This window comes from Ischnura elegans, chromosome 11 (assembly GCF_921293095.1).
Source record: "Ischnura elegans chromosome 11, ioIscEleg1.1, whole genome shotgun sequence".
Lineage (NCBI taxonomy): Eukaryota > Metazoa > Arthropoda > Insecta > Odonata > Coenagrionidae > Ischnura > Ischnura elegans.
The window spans coordinates 64386602-64410190 of record NC_060256.1 but is presented as its reverse complement, the minus strand read 5'-3'; the positions used below and the strand labels follow the sequence as shown (position 1 = coordinate 64410190).

General features: G+C 37.8%; 1 protein-coding gene across 1 annotated transcript in view; it reads right to left on the bottom strand.

Moving 5' to 3' along the window:
- LOC124167922 overlaps window positions 1-23589 on the bottom strand; it is a 94299-nt gene that overhangs the window by 51547 nt on the left and 19163 nt on the right. Inside the window, exon 2 of the mRNA XM_046545985.1 lies at window positions 21682-21772. Within this exon, the coding sequence (XP_046401941.1) occupies window positions 21682-21772 (91 nt within the window). The remainder of the gene's footprint in view (window positions 1-21681; window positions 21773-23589) is intronic.

Sequence of the window (23589 nt, the reverse complement as noted above, 5' to 3'; positions counted from 1 at the left end):
AATTGGAATATTACGCTTGGAATATGAATTTGGAATTGTGGTATTTCCCAAGTCCTTAGACGTAGATATTCATGAAGCAGAGAGAGATTGAAGATCAGGAGAAAAACCCGTGACGAGAAATTCCTCTCTCGTGAACACATCGAGAGAGAGAGAGAGATTTCTTTCGGGAGACAGTGAGAGTTTCAAACGTGACTTGTCCCTAAATCTCCGCTTCGGAAATACCCGCCACAGCCACTCGACACGAATCCCAAAGCAGAGAAAGGAGACGCAGGCAAAAGAGTTAAAACCAATGGAGAGATGAGGAATAGGCGTCGTCCACTCACGAGCGAGGTAAATGCAAGCCCTAAGCTAAGTAAAAAATGCCGTGGAAAATGTCAAGGGTTGCATAGAAATGAGGATTTGGACTAACGTTCTTTCGCTGAGCACCACAAAAATGCAGTCAAAGCGGGGGCTAGCATTACGGGGGACCGCGTCTCCCCCCGAAATGAAAGATCAAACTAAGTACCGAACTTCGAATTAATTTATTGAATCTATGGGTATGGTCGCGACATACAGTGATATTCGGCCGTACATATGTATTACCAATCGAATTCATTTCAATACAAAATGGGTGTCCTAGCTACAAATATTTTTTAACCTAGCCGTACGTAGATCTCGGACATCTTTCCCCTTTCCCGCGTTTATCGATCCCTCACCTTAAGCTATTGGTTAGCAATACTAGGCCGAGTACGAACAAGAAGTTATTATTAAAGTATTTCTACCGATTAAGGTAGGTTTCCATGGAGTACTTTAGAAGAATTCTGGGATCCTCCCTCCCCATCAACCACTTCCCTTTTCAATTCACAATAAAGCCTACTCCCTTTCATTCTATCTAAGCATCCTATTCTTTTTCTTCCTCTCCCTCGTTTACCTAACATTCTACCTCGTCTACCTAACATTCTAACACTGTTTTCAGCATCCCCTCCCCACTAAGTACTCAGTCCATCCATACCTTCTGCCTCCTCCGTATCTCATCTTGAAGTACGAGAAGTAGAGAAAGGCAAACCTGAACACCACGTGACTGAATTTGAAAGAATATTCCTGAAGGGTCCGATCCGAGGACGGGCGCGATCACCGAGGTCACAAACCAATACTTACAATTAGAGTTGCTAATGTTATTTCTCATTACGGAGTGAATATAAGGGAGGGGGCACAGTCGCACCCACCTAAGTAAGGCTTTACATACGCCATGCAATGAGTCAAATTCTACCTTTGAAACAGGATAACAGAGAAAAAACATCTGTCCCAAACAGATATCTCATGTCATAATGTAAAAAATGACTTCATCGGTAGACACAATTTGAATCGGCGAGATATCAGTCACGCCTTTTTTTGTAGACCTTTCACGTTCTTTGAGAGCCAGATCTCGAAATAATCTCCAATAAACACTGATCATCAATTAAGCACCGCTTATTTGCCTTCGAAATAGAGAGGTCATTAACACTTTTCCAATATTTATCAAAATAACAACTGAGCACGCCTCTGAGATAACGGACTACGGAGGGACTACGGTCAATAAAAACAACCATCTCTCAATCTTTAAGAGACTCTTATGAAGTGGTCTACAACTAATCTTACTACACACGCCAAAGCTCATCTAAGAAAGAGTAAAACATAATTATTACTTCATAAAATGTAGTACCTACCGTAAATACTAAGAGAAATGCGATAGATCAGGGCTTTGTGTGTGATGCAATGTACTTGAAAACGTAAATACGACAGATTTCCCTGATTGAGTTCCAGAACAAAAACAGTCGCTATAAGTGACCTAGCAGCATGTCTTGCGGATTGGATGCCACTCGACTCCTATCTGTTGCTAAAATTAAATAAAAATGGCTTGAATAAAGTTAAAAAAAGAAATTAAAAATCCCTGCCAAACACCCTATAGGTGGCTCGCAGGGTATTATGTAGATGTACCCTTCCCTTCGTTCACAATGTAAACCATCCACATCATGATAACTAGACAGATATAAATAAAATTCAACGAAATCGGTGATTCGGAGACACTATTGAAAAATCACCATTCAGCCTAGGTGACAACGGTGACATTCTGAATCTTTCTGCTCTACAGTATATCTCTCTTATTTCATTTATATGATCTGATCTACCGTAGTACATTGGCGTTCGTACGATGTGGCTAATTTCGTCGGAAAATACGCTTGCAGAGTTCTATGCTGTCCTCTAACGCTCCTGGAATCGCTGAGAAGAAGAGGGTGTGGATTGCAGACGGCTGACTCACGCGGTAGCATCAACTGAGACGTTCCAACCCCAAAGGAAGCAAACCCTCCCCCTCCTAAAGGGGTTGGATGCATTCTGTAACGGTAAACGCGTCATCCCCCAGCCCACCCCTCTCCTATCTATCTCCTACCCCTCTCATCCTGGATGACCCATACTCGCGACGACCAACTGCCCCCCTACCATCTTCTTCCCACTCAACCGACAGCCGCTGGCGTAAACTCCGCGACCAACCGTCACAGTTACCCATCACTATTTTTTATTACCAGCTTTTTACACGCTATTTCTTAACTTGTAACGCCTGTTTGTCTGTTTCATTGATGGAATCTTGTGAATGATTTTTAAACCATTTCTCATTGTCGGAACGGCTGGAAATTTTGCACGCTTTCTAGCTTCTGATGAAAATACAACATTCAATAATCACATATTTATTATCGTGCGCCGCGGCACAACGGCGCGCCGTTGTGCTCCAAATTTCCATATGGAAATATAGTTTTATATTAAAGCGAAACTTGAAGCTTGTACGCGGCGGAAGGGCTCCATATTATCATAGAGTAAGTATATATAGAGGGATTGTTTACATTTTTATGATAAATTGTATACATTTTTTGTGCAGTTCTGGAACAATTAATCAGATGGCGGGGAACAATTTTTTGCGATTTTTTTAAATTTACTCGTTCCACAAGTCTAAAAATATATTCTGAAGCAGAAAGGGTCGCTACGTTTAGTGGAGACATGAGTTAGTCGATTTTATTTATAGTAATTGTTATAAAAATATTTCCCTGAATTTCGGCTGGTAACTTGACTTTTCAGAGTTTATATTCCTAATCCATTTGCCGTCAGCCTGTTCTTAGTATTAAGCTGAAACTTACAGGAAACGTTTATTGTACATTTTTTCCATACTGGTAAACTTTAATTTGTTCATAACTCAGTTTCAAGGTTGTTATGACACATACTTACTCTATGATATTATCAATATCAGATACTTAGTTACTTCGACAAAATATTTATAAAAATTTATTATTTTATGACCGGTTACGGCTATTACACCTTTATCAAATTATTATCAAAATTACACTGCTACACTACATCATTATAAAAATTACCATGTTTTCTGTATTTCATAATGATGTAACAGCCGCAACTGGTCAAAATTTAAATATTTTTATAAATATTTTGTGGAAGTAACAAAGTGTCTGTTATTGATAATATAGTTTTATATTTTCTCAATGGATGTCTTAAGTTATTAAACATTTTGGCAGAAATTTCTTTAACAGCTCTGGTACAAACATGATTCACCACAATAAAGTATAAAATAAAATAAAAAAGAGTAAGAAAAGACGCTTTTTTCAAAAACAGTACAAAAGGTATTAAAAAGTAAAAAAAATAAGCTTTTCATCACTGGGAGATTAGAGCATGAGAGCTGATTAGGTTCGCATCTAACATTACGCGACAATCCTTTATCGCCTTTCAGGATCTTCTACAGTCATCTCTAATGAATCTATTCACCAGCGATCTATTTTCTGAGGGGTGAAAAGCTTATTTTAAATTTTTCTTGCGTTTCATACAGCTTTTGAATTAAGCGTTTTTTTTTCTTTTTTCACTTTATTTAATAACTGCAAGACTCTGCAGCTCCCCACCCAATCCAAACTCCCAAGCTGGCAGGGGAATTCCCCCAGCCGGAGGGAGTTTGGGGGAAATTGGAAATTTGGGATTTTCAAGACGCAAAAACGGCTGTTTTTGGCTAATTCCATGATAAAAAAAAGACACTAAGTACTATGCACACGTGGTAGATCGTTTTATTTTTATCAAAGCGTGAAAAATAGGCCCGAAGATTAAAAATACTTCGTATTTTAATTCGTTCTAGTTGGTAAACTTACCATAAAATGTAACTAAATAATTTTGTACAAACCGGTAACCTCCAAAAATTTCGATTTTATCTAGTGTATGTTTCGACCCAATAGAAAGGGCAATGCCCCCCCCATACATCTACATCTACAAAATACCCTGCGAGCCACCTCTATAGTTTTTGGCAGGGGGTGATCAATCACCAGCATGTAGCATGCAATTGGACTCCCACATGCACACCAAACTGTCCAAAAAACTCACGCATACTAACAAATTTGTTACCATGATACCATATGTTGTTAGAAATAAAAAAACTCAGAAACATGCATTAAGTTTTACATAAGTTAGTAGGCTACACTTAAAATCATCTAATTTATTTATGAGTTCTAACGCTGCCGATATAATCTCTTATTGATCGTGGAAAAAAGACATTTTGAATATGTCTGTTCTACAGTCTCTTATCTCCCTTATTTTATTTATATGATCTACTCTTCCGTAGTATGTTGGCGTCCGTAAAATATGGCTTACTTCGTTAGATAAGACACTGCTCTTGAATTTATCTAAAAGGTTTAGTCTATTTTTCAATCTAACGTCTAACAGAGATTCCCATCCGAGTTTATCTAAGAGGTCAGATCCGCCTCTGATATCCATAGATCCTCCTCCGCCTGTAGGTAACTTGCAGGGTAGAAGCACTTATATTTACTCTGAGAGGAGAGCGGACCGCCAAAGCTACTCATCCCCGCCTTTTAGAAATTCACCGACCCCCTATCTGTGCCACCCTCCCACGCCTGACACATCCGCCTTCCAGCGACTAACATCGTCCGCCGCCACCTCCCCTAACCCACGGGCCGCGCCGGCTAGACACGGCATCCTCCTCCCCACCTCAACCGTCTACTCCCCCTCAGCTGCTATTCAGGTATCACATTAGGGTGACAGGCATATGGGTGGACTCCCACTAATGCAGTCTCCTCCGTCCGGACGTGGAGGGTGGCAGCCTAAATACGCTGGAGAAGGCGTGTCACGCACGGAAGTCGAAAAGGCACGCAACACGGCCTTCTCAAATCGATGGGTTCAGTCACGCTTCGACTAGTATGTAGTGACTTTTGGTGTAGTGGCAGAAAATTGACTGGTTACTAACTAGATAGCGGCTGAAATTTGATCACTCGAATATCAAATTAAATTTCCAACATTTTATTGATGTATTATCTTTGCAACTTTGCTTTGGAGCTTATGCTAGGAAACGAAGTTATCTGGAGAGGATGTATTGTAAAATGAAAGTATTAACTCCAAAATACTGCGGTACATATGATCGTATAAATAAAATAAGATAGACTGTAGCATGGGCGTACCCAGCGAGGAGCAGGGGGGGCAGCTGCCTCCTAGATGCAAAAATCGCATAAGTCTTTAAGCAAAATCAGTATTAAAAAATTTTCGTACGAAAGATCCACAGAGAAAAAATCATTCGCCTTGACCGGGATTCGAACCCGGATCCTCCGATTTCCGGTCGAGTGCTTTAGCCAGTTAAGCTGCCGAGGCGTCATTCTTCCCTGAGGATATTTTCGGACACTTCGAATCCCGGTCAAGGCGAATGATTTTTTCTCTGTGGATCTTTCGCACGATTGTGCATTGCGGTTGACTACCGTAAAAGTTATCACCGCGGCTAGTCCCGGTATACTTTAAACTAGTCTAGAGCGAACACCTCTTTGTGTTCTATGTCCGGGCCTGCTCTCCGGCTGTGGCGCTGTGCGCACGATTTGGACTGCTTGTGGCATCATATGCTCAGCAGTCCAGTAACTCCTTGTCCGGTAGTGTCCGAAAATATCCACAGGGAAGAATGATGCCTCGGTAGCTTAACTAGCTAAAGCACTCGACCGGAAATCGGGTTTGGAAACTTGGGTTTGAATCCCGGTCAAGGCGAATGATTTTTCCTCTGTGGATCTTTCGCACGATTGTGCATTGCGGGTGACTCCCGTAAAAGTTATCACCGCGGCTAGTCCCGGTATACTTTAAACTAAAAAATTTCCTTTAAACCCATGAAAAATGATATACATTAGTATAAGATATGTAACTAAAATACAACAATTTTTTCGAGGAAATAATCTCATAAACTAATAGCGTGCTGTTATAAGTCTCTTAAAATGTTGATTTCATTCACCTATTCCATGCTAAAATGTCACAACTTGGCTAGCCCCCACCCCCCCCCCCCCCTACATCATGGCTTGCCCCTTCCTAGTTACGATCCTGGGTACGCCCTTGGACTGTAGAACAGAAGAACAGATAGATTCAGAATATTGATTTTTCCACTATCAATAAGAGAATATAATGACAGAGTTAAATCACAAATAGATTAGATGACTTTTAGTGTAGCCTGCTAACTTATGTCTTCCTTAATGCATGTTTCTGTTTTTTTTAACAGAATTTTTTGTGCTCTAGCTTTATTGAAAGATTATCGAAATGAGTAGTTGTCAATTCTTGCTTTTGCATGAATGTGGTAGTATAATTTCTCAGCATGCGTAACGTTTTTTGGATAGTGTGGTGTGCAGAGGTGGCTCTCGGGGTATTACGTAGATGTTGATGTATTACTTATTTTACCATAACTAATCTTTCTTTAAGTAATTTAATCACTGGTGCATAAATTACTTATTGGGCTAACTTTTCATTTTTCTAACACAAACTAGAAGTTTAATTTACATGGTGGCATTTTCGTAGTTGGTTCGTCATGGTAGCACTCTCATAGTTTCTTTTCTAACCTAGTGTCATTGTCAAGAGTGCTAGGCCGATTCCAGCGAACGAGTGAGTTTCTGATTAAGTCTAGGATGAGTGCTGCCTGGTGTGGAATCACCTCATGCCACTAACCCTGGTCGTGGCTTGCAGCTTAGCTTAGCCCGTAGCTTTAGATGTAGAAGGCCCCACCTACATAGTATTTAGAGTATTGCTGTTAGTATTCCACAGCCCTCCACTTTTATCAATGCATTTTTCTAACGCATCGAACGGTGTTACGCTGGTAGATCATGACTTCTTAGGTGCTTTAATGACCCATGAATAATCCATCACTCATTTAAAACGAGTTAGGGCTACAATCTGGCTAATCGAATTCGAATAGAGTTTCTCAGACTATTCCAGACTCTCCTGACTATATCAGCAATTTCCAAGACTTAACGGCTACATTTTTTTTCACCTGGTGACACCCACAGCTTTCCAGTCTTATTCTACAGAAGATAAAAATACTCTTAAAGGCGGTTATACTTCACCACTAGAACTATTCATCAAATCATAAATCAGGATTCCACCTTTCATTGAGCACCATTTAAATCGCATATTAGGAGAAGGATTCCCAAACATTGATGATATACTAATTTGTGAATGGACGAGGAAAAATCACCAGTAAACTTATGAATGTTAATCTCCCCGGGTATTACATGATTTACCGAACAACATAAATTTCCCTAGCCTTCTAGATTTTTAAAAATATTTTAGGCTAAAATTCAGCGCAAACAGTCAACTCTCACAGAATATGGCAAATCAAACGAATTCACTTGTCGTCGACATAGGAAACACCCGTTAGTATTGAGATAGATTCCAGTCAAAATGATATTCAACCAAAGTTTACAGATTAACGATTCATCAAAATTCTTTGCACGCTGGGAACCCGATAAAAAGTCATCGTGACCACTTTTTTTTACGTATAGTCATATCGGCTATACAGATGTCTTGGTCACGTGTTCTTGCAGTTCATAGGAGCGCAGTCAATGTATTTCAGTTCCGCTTCAAACTGGGACGTTAGGTACTGGAATAGGAGTGGGGACTAGGAGAAAGCCAGCCACCGGCATTATCAGTCTCTCGGCTGAGTAAGACAAGGTGTATAGTCTCCACCCGTCGGATGGAATGATGTAATGGAAGTTATTATTCTCGGCTCACCATTGTCGAGTGGGAAAATTCTAAAAAAAAAAAACATTCTACTAAAATAGCTTCGCGTGAAAAGAGGGGCACTTTTCTTAGAACATAATCCGACGTTCGGCGTTTTATACATTATTAATAATAAATAGGTTGCCTTTATTAGCATATACAAACTTGGTCCTTCTAAGCCAAATGGCTTGTCAGAAGGTTCCATTTATCCTGCCTAGTGGCAACATTGAAAGCATAGCATTTATATTAAATTACAAGTAACAATTTCATGGACAAAAAGCAATAACATGGCAAAAAAATTGTTTTAGGAGCTTTGAAACAAAAATGTGAGAATTTAATATAATTTGTACATTGAGATTCATTCAGGAAATAACAAGTTTACAGTTTCACTTATTAACCATTCTTTCACTTTTCATTTAATATTGGCCAAAGATTTTAGATTACATAGTGCCTTTGGCATACAATTGAAGGTATGCATACTTCAGCAATCTTTTACAATACATGCCATTGTAAAGATACGTTTTCAACAAAGTTTATCCATAGAATGCTTTACGTTTATCCGTTGCTTTAAAAAATCAAACACTATGCGTAATTTTTTGGAAAATGCGATGAACAACCTAAAAAAAGGTCTGGAGGAGAAGGAAAGCGGTTTCCCCTCTAGAATGCGTAAATGGCTAAGCGATACACCCTTAATGGCGTGCATGGATTTTTGTCTAGCGGCTACTTCCGTAAAGATTCATTCGAAATCTTTATTAATACCAAATGGAGGGATACAGCATACCAGTACCGTTTATGTGAATGCTTTGTAAACAGGACAACGAAGACATAAAATAAGTAATAATATATCTCCCGGGAGACGGCGAGGTACAATCCTTGCCTGTCAAACGATATGAAATATATCATGAGAAATCACCACATATCAGGGCTACGTTTTCGCGCATGATTCATTTGAAAAAATCAGACTAAGATAATTACTTTTCTCCGTTTTTTCCATATTTTCCTGATACAAATGTAGGATTCTTGATGAATATACGAATTGAATACATACATTCCCACGAAAGCTCGAAACTTTATTTATATTTACGCACATATCTACGTAAGATGTATAATATAGATGAGCAGAGGTAACTTTTTATCTCAATTTCAGCCGACCCATTAACTCATATCCCCTACAGAATTCCTGTATCGTGCCACCTAACCTCGCTGGAGCTCGGAGGGATGGCACGTAAGTGTGAAGAAAAGGGACCCAGCCCATTCAAGCCGATTCGAACGCACATGTGCTTGAAACGGCATAAGGAGATCCCCCCCAAGCCGGCGTCTCCGGGTTTAAGGTCGCCGAAGCGCGACCGCGTATACTCGGGGAGAGAAGATGATAGCGGAGGGAGAGGAGGGGAACCCGTTATGTTCTCGCCAGAAAATCCAGGCGCAGGCACAGCGTGGTGCTCCGCCGAAGCGGGCCGCGGGCTGTGGAGGGGAGCGGGGAGGAAGAAGAGGCATGGTCAGTAGGCCTGTGGGTCATTGTGCGAAAGGCGCTAGCCTGGGTGATCGAATTCCGTGGGAAGGTCGTATCCGCAATGCGCCCACCACACCAAAGGGTCCCATTCGTACGAGGAACAAAGGCGCCCAATCCGGGAGTAACAAAGGACCATGCCGAAAAACAATTCGACGCATTGACTAACGAGGAATCACGCATAAGCAAGGAGGTTTGGTGTTTAAATAAGTCAATCTGTCCACGGAAGACTTGGTTACCGCAAGAATGTCACGATCCAGGATTTGTGTGACTTCCCAGAGGAGCTGGGAGCAACAAAGGACCTGGGTCGGTCTGGCCAGGTCGGCTGGTGTGCAAACGCCGAGGGTACCAAGCTTATGGGGCCCCCCACAACGATCGCCGACAGGGATAGGGACGCATATATCGATGGCTAAGTTCTAACAACACGTATCTCAAAAATAGCAACTTTTCAGGTGACCAAAAACAGGATTTATTTTTTAAATTGTATATAATTTTAATTGAAATTAAAAATATATATAAAACTGAAAAAGAAGCATACTTTTGCAAACAAAGAGTTGTTTTTTGCTTGAAATTTATTGTTTATTAACAGTATTATTAGTTAATTTTTCATTAATCGCTTTATTTACGACATGCTCAGCGTAAAAATATAATATGAAAATCAAGCGAAAAGATTAATTAAATTTTTTTTACATTTCAGTGCTGTTTCAAAGGAAAAATTTGCTAAATAGACAATAGAAACGTTGTACATTTTTATTTACATTTTATAAGCTGTGAAGTTTTCATTTTTCGTAGTATTTTTCTTACCAAATTGTTATTTCTTATTAACTATTATCTATTTTTTAAGAGCCAGATTAGCGTGAAATCCTTTTCTGGGATTGCAATTTCCTAAAATTTTCCGGGGGACGACACCCGAATACCCCATTAATGAGGGCCCCAACATGGGCCCAGCCGAGGGCCCCCAATCACCCCAGACCCTCCCTGCAAAGGAACATGCCGAAAAACAATTTAGTTCGTACCACGGACTTACGAGGGATCACGAGTAAGCATAGGAGGTTTGGTGTTTAAGTCAAAACTGTTCATGGAAGACACGGTTACCACAAGGATGTCACGATCTAGGATTTGTGTGACTTCCCTTAAGAAGGGGCAGAATGCCTCAGATAGCGAAACCCCTTGCAAATGGGATAACCCAGGGAATACCAGTAGTGGGCGTGAGAATTCCTATCTCTGCCTACAATGGAATACCGTGCTAGTTCGACCCCAGGTGGCGGGGTTCTTGACTTCGTGCCAAGGGCATATATATGTGTACACAATGCCCTTTTTCGCACACAATACGACAGGGTATTTCCCAGTTTCTCGAAGGAAAGCAAAAGAAGCCACACGAAACTCAGCTATAACGCTATTAGCCTAACTCCTTCACCGAATGTATTTCATAAGCTGTATCTCGCGTCGAAAATTACTTAGGAGCTCGCGATAGTGCACATTTTTATAGAATAATTTCGATATCAAAAGTGAAAATTCAGGTAACATCAAGAACCAAAAAAATGAAATAAAATGCTAAACAATATCACATCTTTTAAGGTCAGCTGAAAAGGTCATAATAATGAAGTCAAAAGAACATTACGAACAATGGAAATAATATCATCATTCAAGTAAAATCCAGAAGACAAAAAGTACTCAGATTGTCAACATGTGAAATTATGATAACTAATTAAGAAAACCACAAATCAACAGAAAGCGTGCATTTGAGGAATGAAAAATGAAAAGTATCGGTCCATAATAAAATTTTAAGTTTTCACACGAGCACAATCGAATGTGGCTAAATTTGCAATCAACGCAGACAATTTTCGAATCGGTATTACAAAATTTTCACCTAGGAGAATATCAAAAGTATGTCGGTGATATGAACGCCTGCGAATGACTTCAGCCCATTTTTTTGGTGTAATGTAAAAAACTAAAAATATCATTCTCTTTCAAAATGAATAGTGAATTAAATTTAATTACAGGAAAATAATCATTAAATCTTTAGTTTCTAACTTTACTCAAAAACCAAAATAGTAGGCAGTAACGGACTTGGTTCGCTGTTTTTAGAGGAGGGGCTGTAACTCTCGCAATGCAGAAAAACGACTCTGGGTTCATTGTAAAGAATTTGTCCATCGTGCTCTTGAACAACACTATGGAAAATATTCAATTATAAAAAATGCTTAAATAAAAAAAAACTATATTTAACCAAAAATATACATAGAATGTCGTTACATTATTTTTTTAAATATGAACTTAGACCTCGATTGAAAAAATAAAATTATCCAGATTCATCCATAACCCGAGAATGATTAAACATTGAGCCATCTGAATATGCCAATAAATAAGTTAACAAGTTAACATTCGCCGGTGACGAGTACATATTCCTTTAACTTTGTCTCGAATACCCACTGTAACTGTTTTACCCTTGTATGTGACACATCGACATATCACAGCACTCCCAAGTTTTTCGTGGAGACTCCATCAACAAGAGAAATAATTTCATTGCAAATGAGCGGTGATTGCGACTAATGGACTCCCAACTGTGATCGCACGATCGACGAAGAGGGCAAGACCCGCTTAGCAGACTTCATCCGGTCAAGAAATCACGGTAAAAATCAATCGTAGGAGGTGTTCTTCATCGAGGAAGTCTGCCAATGAACAGCAATGAGCTCACGGTTCACAGCCTCGTGGCCGCTACTTGGCAACAGGTTTATTTCGTAACATTCATCGAAGCGCATAAATGTATTATATCTTGATAGCGACCGTTATTAGAACGGCTGCGTTGAGAAGTTCAACGAGTTAAAACGATCAACATAAAAAACGGGTCCACTTAAAAGAATCCTTAGTTTCCAGTTAATCGCCGTGGGCGCAGAATATCTCATTATATGCGATTTTCACTATATAACACGTAGGCAGCTATTAAAATACCTTAAATATTAATAAAATACTTTGTCTATTATTCCCAAACTTGATTTGAGGATAATTAATTTAATTTAGACAAGGGACAATAGCTACTTAATGATGAATCATATTCTAATACTTGGAATGCAATTAGTACCCCGGGGTAAATGCCTTGGCAATGTATAAGAATGTATAAAAATTTGAAACAGGTTCATACAATTTTTTCATAGGGGCCATGATAGTTAAAATTTGATAAGCAACAAATGAATGAATTTGGAGGTCATTTTTGGAGGAAGATAATTTTCACCAAAGAAATAAATTTATGAAAAACTATATTCAAATATAATCTTATTTTAGAGAAACTCAAGGACGATGCCAAAGATTCGACGGTAAAAATACAAAGGAAAGTCAAACTACGGGTACTATCTGTATCTCATTGTTTTCTTAACTGCAATAACATGATACGGCTTAAATAATAGCTCGTGTTCGCAGTTTGGAATAATTAAAAAATAGCTCGTGATTGTATGCGACTGGAAAACAAATTCAAAATTAGAAGGCAGTCATAGTCGTACTGAGGAAACAATATGCGTCAACTTGAAGGTAAACTATCACGCTATCTCTCACGGCCTTACCGAATTCGGGTGCCGAGACAGCATTAATTTCCCAGAAGGCACGGGAAAATTTTCTAAACATTTCATGAGAACCTCAGGAAGCAGGGAAAATTATATCACGCTCGTGAAACAGCATCAAATTTCTGAGAATTTATATCGAGTTCTTACAACAAATGGACCATTCATTCCACCGCAATTCTGGAATTCTGCCGCAACTTCGAAGTGGATTAATTTCAATCGCTTTCATTGCACCAAGTTTAAAACGATCTCAGAAACTTGTTTTCGAAATGCATTGGCTTAAAAGTCACCACGCCCCAGCAGCAGAGAGCAAAAGTTGTTTCGTGATTGGCAAATAACTAACAAAAAAATTGTAAAACAACTTGACGCCCTACTCTGATTGACAAATTTAAATACAAGAGTAATAATTACCATTACTATCATCGTAATTCAAAATAACTAGGGAAAAGCTTGAGGAAATCCTTTTAACAGTGTAACATTTAAAATTTTAAAAACTATTATTAACTGTTGTTAGGCATTTGTTGACAAAGAGTGGTAAGGGGTATGGTTGCGAAGATAAACAAAAGAGAAAGTGGCTTTGAGAAGTGTGACGATGAAAAAATCTCTAATTTGAAGTAAATAAAGAGGATATTCGGAAAAAAACAATCGTCTGACTCTTCTACAGCTAGTATTTTCACATTTATTATTCTTCTGATCGACATCCTTCATCACCTGTTATTTATATATCATCCGAAAACTTCCTCAGATGTTATTCCCTTTCACATTTCCTTAGACTATTGTCTTCCTATTCTTCATGAAGGCATGAGTAATAAGCTCCTTTAAAATTTATCAAATAGTCGATTATTCTGATGAACAATTAAAAAATAAAATGACTCATACTTATCCATTTTTAGAACCGCTACCTACTTTCCAAGTTACCGGCGGCTATGCTATACAGAGTTTCGTAACGATAGTCTTGTTGGTGTTACTGACCTCTTGATAAACTCGTATGTGAATCTCTGTCAGACCGTAGCCTGAAAAATAGACTAAACCTATTACCTAAATTCAATAGCAGTGTATTTTCCGACGAAGTTAGCCATATATTACGAACGCCTGCATACTACGGAAGATCAGTACACATAAATAAAATACGAGAGATATACTGTAGAACAGATAGATTCAAAATGTTCCTTTTTCACGATCAATAAGAGATTATAATGGCAGCGTTAGAAATCACAAATAGATTAGATGACTTATAGTGTAGCCTACTAACTTATGTATTCCTTTATGCATGTTTCTGATTTTTCTCATTATTTCTAACAGAATGTTTTGCGTGATCTCGGTTTATTGGCAGATATCCTTAATGAATATATGGCAAGTTTCGCCTTTGCATGTATGTGGTAGTATAATTTGTCAGTATGCGTTACGTTTTTTAGACCGTGTGGTGTGCATGTGGGAATCCTATTGCATACTGGTGATTGATCACCCGCTGCCAAACACCCTAGAGGTGGCTCGCAGGGTATTATGTAGATGCAGATGCATGCATCAAATTTCTAAATTCATTCACGGAGTGGGGTTTGGAATGTTATAGACGCTGTGTTAGCTCTATCTCTCAATTGCTCTTCCTTCATTTACACCCTTCTGTTCAAAAAACGTCGCAAAATCTTCGAGTGAGGGACAACAGATGAGGATATCCGTTTGCAATTCAGGAGGTGACATAATGCAGAGGGAAATTTTTTGCCGTAATTCTATTTCCTCATCAATCGGTGGATTTCAATAATTTCAACAATTTCAATACGAAATCGCAGTCCCGTGTCAGAGAAAAATGACCCGATACAGTTTGAATGAGACATTGCAACTTATTACACTGAATTTATTAAATGATTCGTTTTATTGCACAACATTCATGAGAGGACAAGGCAACGAAACAAGTATTTTATTACAAACGAATATTCAGTAGAAAGAAAACAGATTGACGAATATATATTTGATCGCAGATTAATTTACGAACTTCAACATGCAATAAGCCAATTATTTTTTTATATCTAAGCCATCACTACCCATTGAATACCAACAAAATTGACAAGCTATTTCAAGAAGTTACACTAAAAAGCGTTTTTGCTATGTTTTATCATCCGTCAGTACACATTTTTCCACTGTGCATTTTATCAAGGAAAAAACAATGTTTATTTCGTGAAGTTTTCCCTTTCCCAGAAATTCCTTTACCTTAATAGTAGAACGAGCACAAACTTCAAATGATCAAATGGTCCACATTAATTGCCACTGAATATCCTATACACGTAAAATTTCACATATGGAAGTTTTTGTTTTCATTGACAGGTATTCCTGAGAAACGCTGGCACAATGCATGTTGGTAATTGCCCACGGCGAAAGAGAAAATCGAATCTTTGCGATTGATCTGATTTTCTCAGCCTTAGGCTTTATATTCAATGGTTCGCTACTTTCTCACATCTAATCGGCATTGAGGCTATTTATTGCAATTTTTTCTAGTTATGGAAGAAGTTCATCCCGAAAATACTAAAATTGCTATGACAGGCGTAGGTTTGAATTCTTTCGTAGAAAGTGAGAGAGATAAGCGTGGTGACGTGGTTTATTAGAAAGTTTGTCACCAGCTGAGCGATTTATGCGATCGGCCGCCAACAGCGAAACTTCTATGTTGTAACACACCGAAGAAAATAAATTAACTTCCAACCAAACGCTTGTCAGCAAAACCAAAAATTAAAAACGATATAACGAAGTGCGAAATGCGTAAACTTTGATTATCAATTTCAAAAAATGAGAAAAGTGGAATTTTTCAATTAAAAATGCCCATTAAGTTTGCGTAACATACCGTATGTATTATATACGTATTGTTATCAATTGATTAATCTAACAAATCAACTCAAATAGTAATAATAAAAATGCTCTTTAGTGATTTTTCCTCACACAGATATTATTTTGTAGCACACTCAATATTTTCGCATGAAAATGGCTCTATTCAACTGAAAAACGGAGGGATAAAATATTTGGAGAAAATTTGCAATTTATTCCGCGGAAAATGAATGAAACAATTATCAGTTTCCCCATGAGCTATTATAAACGATATGCTGCATGCTGGTGATTGATCACCCCCTAGAGGTGGCTCGCAGGGTAATATGTAGATGTAGATTTATTATCATGGTGATACACATTACAAAGCTCCTCTGGCATGCTGTTGAACGTGTGCGGATTAACTTAGTGGAACCACGATATAGTATATGAAAAGTCACTTTCTTCGTTGCACACTTATACTTTATTCCCTACCATGGTTTCGGCGATACTATATAGACCAGCACATCCCAACCGTTGATACGCGTACCCATTGGGGGATAAAAGACGAACGAACGAACCCATGGACGAACCGGTCGGGGGTACGCCGAAAATAATCGGTAATGGCGGACGCCAGGAACCATGTATCTCTTAATAGGAAATATGTATACAAAATGTGCACGTTACATTTTTTGGATTTCATAGATATAGAGGGGCACGGGAGGAAAAAATAGGGGAACCGCTGCTGTAGACATTTATAATAATAGTTTTGTCAAACCATGGTAGGGAATAACGTGTAAGAGACGAATGAAGAATGTGAATTGTCATCAGGGGTGGCAATAGAAATTAAACGAAAGTCAAAACTAGTAATATTTAAATAGTTTCGTTCCCGGGAGCGAACTGTAGGAACGAAACTAAATTGATTTAAACGCGGGGAGCTAAACTCAGGGTCGAAACGAAATCGGAGTCAAAACTACTTCGGGTGGAAACTTAACTAAAACTCGGGGGCAGATAATAGAGTATGTGCACATTTTTGGGAAGTGATCTTAAAAAAGAATTTACACCTCAATTAGGCTAAATTCCGAGTCTGAGAATAGAGAGGTACTTTTTAAGCGAGATATTAATTATTAAAATTTGCAAAATTAATGATGCGCTGAAACACCAGTCGGCCATATTCTCAAGGCTGTGACGTCATTTTGTTCGACGTGTTCTCAGGCATTCCTTGTTCTTTAGGGTGAGCCCCTCTGCAGCGTATACTGAGTTTGGGAAGAAGCCATGGAATGCCTTATGAACTAGATTTAAAGTGTGTACATGCCATCATCTACATCTTTTAATTCATTTGTTTCTCGGTTACGCTGACGACAAGACTATCAACTTTTCTACCTCGAACTACCTAATCGTATTTCTTACTCCTCGGTTCTCGTATTTGCGTTCGTTTGCAGATTTATAGTGACATTAAAATTAAGAGACACTTAAACAGTGATGATCCTTGAAAATAGTACGCCTTAATTCGTGAAAACTAAGTCACTAATTAGTAACTAACTTAGTAACTGTACCCGTACTACTAACTAAAAAACGGAATATTAATTTTCGATAAAAGTGATAGTTTGGGTATTCAAAATGTTTGTAATTTAATTCCAAACACAGTGATGCTAATATTTTCCAAATCGGATGTGAAATAAGCTCATTATTACGTATCACAAGTCGGGACTACTTTTTGGAAATGCACCGCGCGCAGGGATTCCTCGCTTAATGGATAGTCATAACCGGTCATAACAAGACACTTGTACCTTGAAAACCAATAAACTTATGCTGTGAAGAAATGTAAAATGAACCAATTATTAAATTGTGCTAACAAATGCTTCGAGAAGCATATTGAAACCGAATGAATGAAAAGTTTCGCGCCGGAGGGACCACGTGCTTCGCCTTCGAACGGTTTATTTTCGACCCCACACCGAGTACGAAGAATGGTTGATTGTAGTAGAGGTTCGGCCTACCGCCATTAGACTCTCATATTTTTACCACGGGAGAACGGTGAACGCAAACTGGTCATTCGATTTTTAAGCTCAATGTTTTAACCTTTCTGCACGTACGTCAAACGTAATGGGTCGAAACTATTCTCTCTTATCCCACTCAACTTTTGGGATCGGAACTTAACTATGAGCAGGGGAGTTTAGATTAATTCAGTTTCATTCCCGTGAGTAAAGTTTCGTCCCAGGTCGAAACTAAACTTCTTGGTGATTTTAATTTCGTGCAGGAACAAAACTAAACCTAGGCCTCGTATTTTCGTTTCCCCTAGGGTCAAAACGAAACATTTTCATTTATTTTTAACTTTCCATCCCTAATTTTCATTTTCAAATCCACGGAATCTTTAGCTATCTTACTAAGTGTACAGACACGTCGCTTGACGTTTACTTGAATAAAATTGTCTTCAGACGAATGCCATCTCAGCCCTCATTTGCCTAAAGTGAAAATGAACGTTAGGTAGCAAAAAACTTCAACTTGCTTCGCCTAATTAAATCCTAGATAAATGGCAATTCCAGTAATATAATAACATCTTTCCGACCAACTGTCCTGCAATGAGTAGCCCAACGCTGCTAACTGAAAGCGACAGTTACACGTCAAGGGTGAGTGACACCCGGATGCTACAGCTATGCGGATGTGTAACAGGAAAATTGCAGTACAATCATTGGAGAGGAAACGGGAATTCTGAAAATGACAGTCAAATAAGAAAACGGATGCGGAAGAAAAATGTGCACACTCGAAAAATTTCGTGAGAGAAAGTTTAAGGGATGATTCAACCCATGAGAGAGGAGGACATGACCGCTTGAAGCACTTTAAGGATATAAATATAGATAACTTAAATTGAAACTACACATGCATCGTGATGGTAAATTTCATGAAAAATCGATTGATCGAAAAATTGTTTTTAACGAAAATTAAAAAAAGACAAAATTTAAAAAATCGATTGATCGAAAAATCGATTTTGAACGATTTTTCGATCAATCGATTTTTAATCGCAATAAAAAGTTAGACTATTCCATGAAAAACGAAATTTGAACAGAAAGATCGAAAAAATCGACAGTGAACAAAAATACGGTTTGAATAAAAGCATGTTTATAATCGTGCATTCGAAAAAATCCCATCATACACATTTGAGGAGCAGAAAAAAAATCCCAAAAAAATCTACTTATAATATATGCGTGTATTATTAGTAGTAAAATTTTACAAATGCGCACACATTAAAGTTTTGGGTTCTCCGCTTAGAAAAATTTAGCTTCACTAGATTTTCTGAGAAATAACATCTGATTGAGATGTTTTCTCGATGGTGGAGGGCGAACTTTCCAACTTTGCCGGCCTTAGAGAGAAGTCTTTCACATGGGACGGATGACGTTATAATAGGCCGGTAGTGATGCTGCTGAGATCAAACGAAATGGCCTAGATCGAAGTTGAAAAATCGAGTTTGGAACGGAACTGAAAGATCAAGGTTCGATATAAATTTCTTCGATCTCTGGCACTTAAAACTCGATTTTCGATTTTTATCGAAATCAATTTTCCATCACTACATATGCTGTGTCAACGGATGAAAATATTTCATTGATAATAAACTTTAAATAAAAAAAATACATTCCAATCCTATTCATGTTACTTAGTAACTTGATTATAATTAAATGTATTAAACCAGTGAGGCAGGGTCCGGACTCCCCCCTCCGAAATATTAAAACACAATTACTTTGCTACATAAAAGAAAACAAAATAGCGAAAAATCATGAATTCACAAAAGATTTCTTTGAAAAATAAAGCTTTTTCAATCATATGTCACGCATAACAATTATTTTAAAACCCTCAGCTAAGTACCCTGCTTTTTAAAAAGTACCCCTGGTTTTGGACGCCCCCACCCAACAAAATTCCTGGCTACGGAACTGCGATGAGGACCATTGAGTCATCCAGACTGTCTCCCTTATCCTTAACAAAAAAACTTTCTTCTTCAATTCCCAGTATTGGCCATTCCCTTTCACTCTATCTATAAATCTTATCATCTTCCTTCTCCGCTTACTTAACATTACTTCATGAACATGACCACCCACGTACGAACTCGCTCCATGTAAAGCATCTCTCTCATCCTCATCTCCTCATCATCCTCATCTCACCTGATAAGAGAAGACAATTTTCCATTGCTGAAAATATGATGAGATTAACTTTTATAGTTATTCCCAGCTTTTTGCGGAAGGATACCGTTTAATTTTCGAAAGGAGTTAAGAGACCTAAACAAAATTAAAATTTTAAGCTTTCATCACGAAACTCACTACCTCTACAGACGCACGAGAAGAATCAAAATAAATCAAATATTAAAGTGAATCAAATAATAAATAAAGGCTTTTTTAAAACTTATTTCAGGGGTAAAATTACCGCATTGGGTTAAAAAAAATTCTCTCATTTCTTTTTACCTCGATGTGCAACCAGCATTGATGATGTACCGGTAAACTTCATAGATTTTTATGAACAAGTTTTTGAACTAGGCGACATTGCTACGAATGGAACTGACCGCAACATCATGATGGGACCGCTACAATCTGGGGAAAATGGTCAGTTCTTGGAAAGAAGTTTTTTTCGAGATGTTAAAAAAAGAACAGTTTCTCTTCACTCGTGGACATTATTTAGCTGAATGCCTAAATGAATCCGACCGAAACGACCAGTGCTAAATTATTTCCGCATTAACCTTTTTGTGCCCAGTAGCTGCAAACACGGAACAACATCTTCCGGCAGACTTCTTGGATTGCTTCCTACACCATATCTCTACGCGAATCATTTAGGTCGTTTTACGGTCATTTCGAAACTAAAAAACATTTTCTCACTTTCTCCGGAGAGAATATTTTCGAAACAAGGCCCTCTTATCTTAAGATACCTCCAGAAAATTAGTAAAACACCTAACATTATACAAATTAAATTACTAATTTGATGTCAATAATATGCTAAGTAAACTGTATTTTTTCGTTTGCATATTAAAATATGTTGAGTGTCTTTTGGATAACTATTATTTTAAAATATAAATAACATTACTCTATGTTATACAATTCGTTTAACACATATCCGATCGATAAATTTAAAAAATTTTAAATGGTAATTACTGACAAGCCTCACAAGGCTCTTCTAAGCTAAAACAGATGACTTTATGGACATAATGCACCTCACTTGAGTTATACGAGTTCTCTGGAAAAGCACCACTTGATGCACGTAAACGTAAAATTTAAGCATTACATGACGTATGCAACTTTTTGCGTTTTCTGACTGGTGAAAACGGTTTGAGACTATGCAGTGATGCGTGAAAAAAAGGAAAACAGCTAGAGACATACTTTACGGGGGTATTTACAAAAACCTCTCCACACTATTTTGCATGGGCATAATTTTAATAGGAAATAATCATGGTGTTAAGGATAAACTTACAGAGTACATGTTATGCATTGCAAAACTAAGACCAAAGTGCCATGCATTATAATTCGTGCGAGGGCTTTTTATATTTCAGATTTGCAAAGGAGAAAGAATTACCAATGAATCAGGCGAAAGGGAAAAACGAACGCTTAACTGCTTCCAGCGTACAATTGGAGATAATTTGTAATGGACACGAAAGTGCGACAATATTAACGCTGTTCATCCATAGAAAACAATGCTCTTTCCCCCGTAACTGTGCAGATTTTTCCGGAAGGCTTCCGGAACCACTCTTAAAAGACTTTCAAAATGGCACTTCATCCTCACGCGAATACATATAGTTAAAAAATAATACAAACGTTAATGAGTACAACTCACCGGCAGAGGCGCTTTCCACGGCGAATACAATAAATAATACTCCAAGTAGCCAGCTCGCCGAGACGAGTCTTGGTTGACACCACCTCTCCCCCTGAAATAGAAATAAATCCATGAAAGCATATATTAGCTAATATTGATATATTATATTAATTATAGTATATGATTTAATATAATGATATATGAAATCTAAAAAAATATCTTAAATTGATATAATATGAGAAGGAAAAAAGTGTGTTCTGACGATTCAGTTGGTAGGTATTTCTTACACCAGATATAAACGTTTTCCTTTATTCAAATAATGCCTTAATATTTCAATTGGACATACACCGCCAGGTAGATAACCCATGGGTAAGCCAATACTTATGTAATCACAATAAAAATGGATTACTATGTATTTATTAATTAAATTTCTGGGACATGATGCCCCTTGAAACGTTTACGTAGTATCAAAATGAAAAAATACAGTCTAGCCATAAATTATGATAAAATAACAAAATGCTAATGCAGCGCAATAATTATCACCGTGATCATACCTGTTGGTGCCAGGCATCGACGAGTAAATATAAATGTATAACAAATATATATACATAAATTTAACAAAGCAAATTTGATTGATATCCACACACAGAAATATTCTGCTGTATTTTTACAGAGAAAACCGAAACATTTTGAAAATATTTAGAACATTTAAAAATATTACTAAGGGCAAGAATTTTTAAAATAAAATATTTCACTTGAATACATAAGTTTTCGAATGAACTCAAATAATATTAATTTACATTTTTTACTCGAATAGAGCGTTTACGCAGCCGTTCAACAGAGAGATGAGGCAGTTACATGAAAGAAGAAGCCAAACGACGAAATGAAGATGATTACGCGTACGTCTACGCTGTCTAAGGCACGCATTTAGATATTCAATTATTTTTACGAAATTTACTTTCGTTTAGAAAATAAGAAGGGATCATAATTTCTACTCAATGCTCCACGATTGCGAAGATAACTATGTATGATGAGAGGAAACCAGGAAACTATTCATTTGAAAAGCATTCTGACGCTGAAAAAATATATCTTTTTCATTAGTAAATAATAATCAAATGTTAGCGATAATTTACTGCCGGATCCACTTCGATGGAGCTGGGAACTACTTTTGCAACCGTTATCCGTTGAAATAAGGCCTATTAATCCCTTTTCACTTCAGTTATGCTGAATGACTGAGTTGAAATGATTGAGTACCAATTAAATTTAGAGAAGTTATTTCTTCCGCGGAAACAACGACAGCTGCAACAATAACAGATCCTTCATTTATCAGACGTGGATGAGGAATGATTTTTTTTAAATCGTAACTTGATGGGCTAACAACTCTTCCATCAATCAGGAGAAACGACATTAAAAATGTTAAAATACGTTAACCAAAAGACTATTTCCCCTAACCAAAAGACTATTTCCCCAATGGCCTCTTCCAGAATCCCATCATACCTCAAATATTAGGTAAAAATATCCACCGAATGAAACAAAAAAAAGGCCGAAGATTCCAAAGCTCGTGCGTATGAGCAGTATGAAATCACTTGTCTCCGTGACGTATGTTACTATTTCAGAGATTTATCTCCAACAACCTCATATTACAGGGCAATATTAAGTGCATCAAATTATCGGTCGGTATCCAAACAACATCCCATACATAAGTCCAGACCAATAATTTAAATCCATACACCCACTAAAATTGAAACCCATGAAAACTCCATCATATACATTTTTTGTCAATTTCTCTTGTAATCACTTTAAATTGGGTACCTTCTTCCCTTGCCCTCAGGGCAGCGGTCAAAAAGAAACATCCATTTCTATAATTACATTTATTAAAGCAGGAGATTTTCAGCAAAACCATCGTAGTGAAAAATAATCAGTTAACTC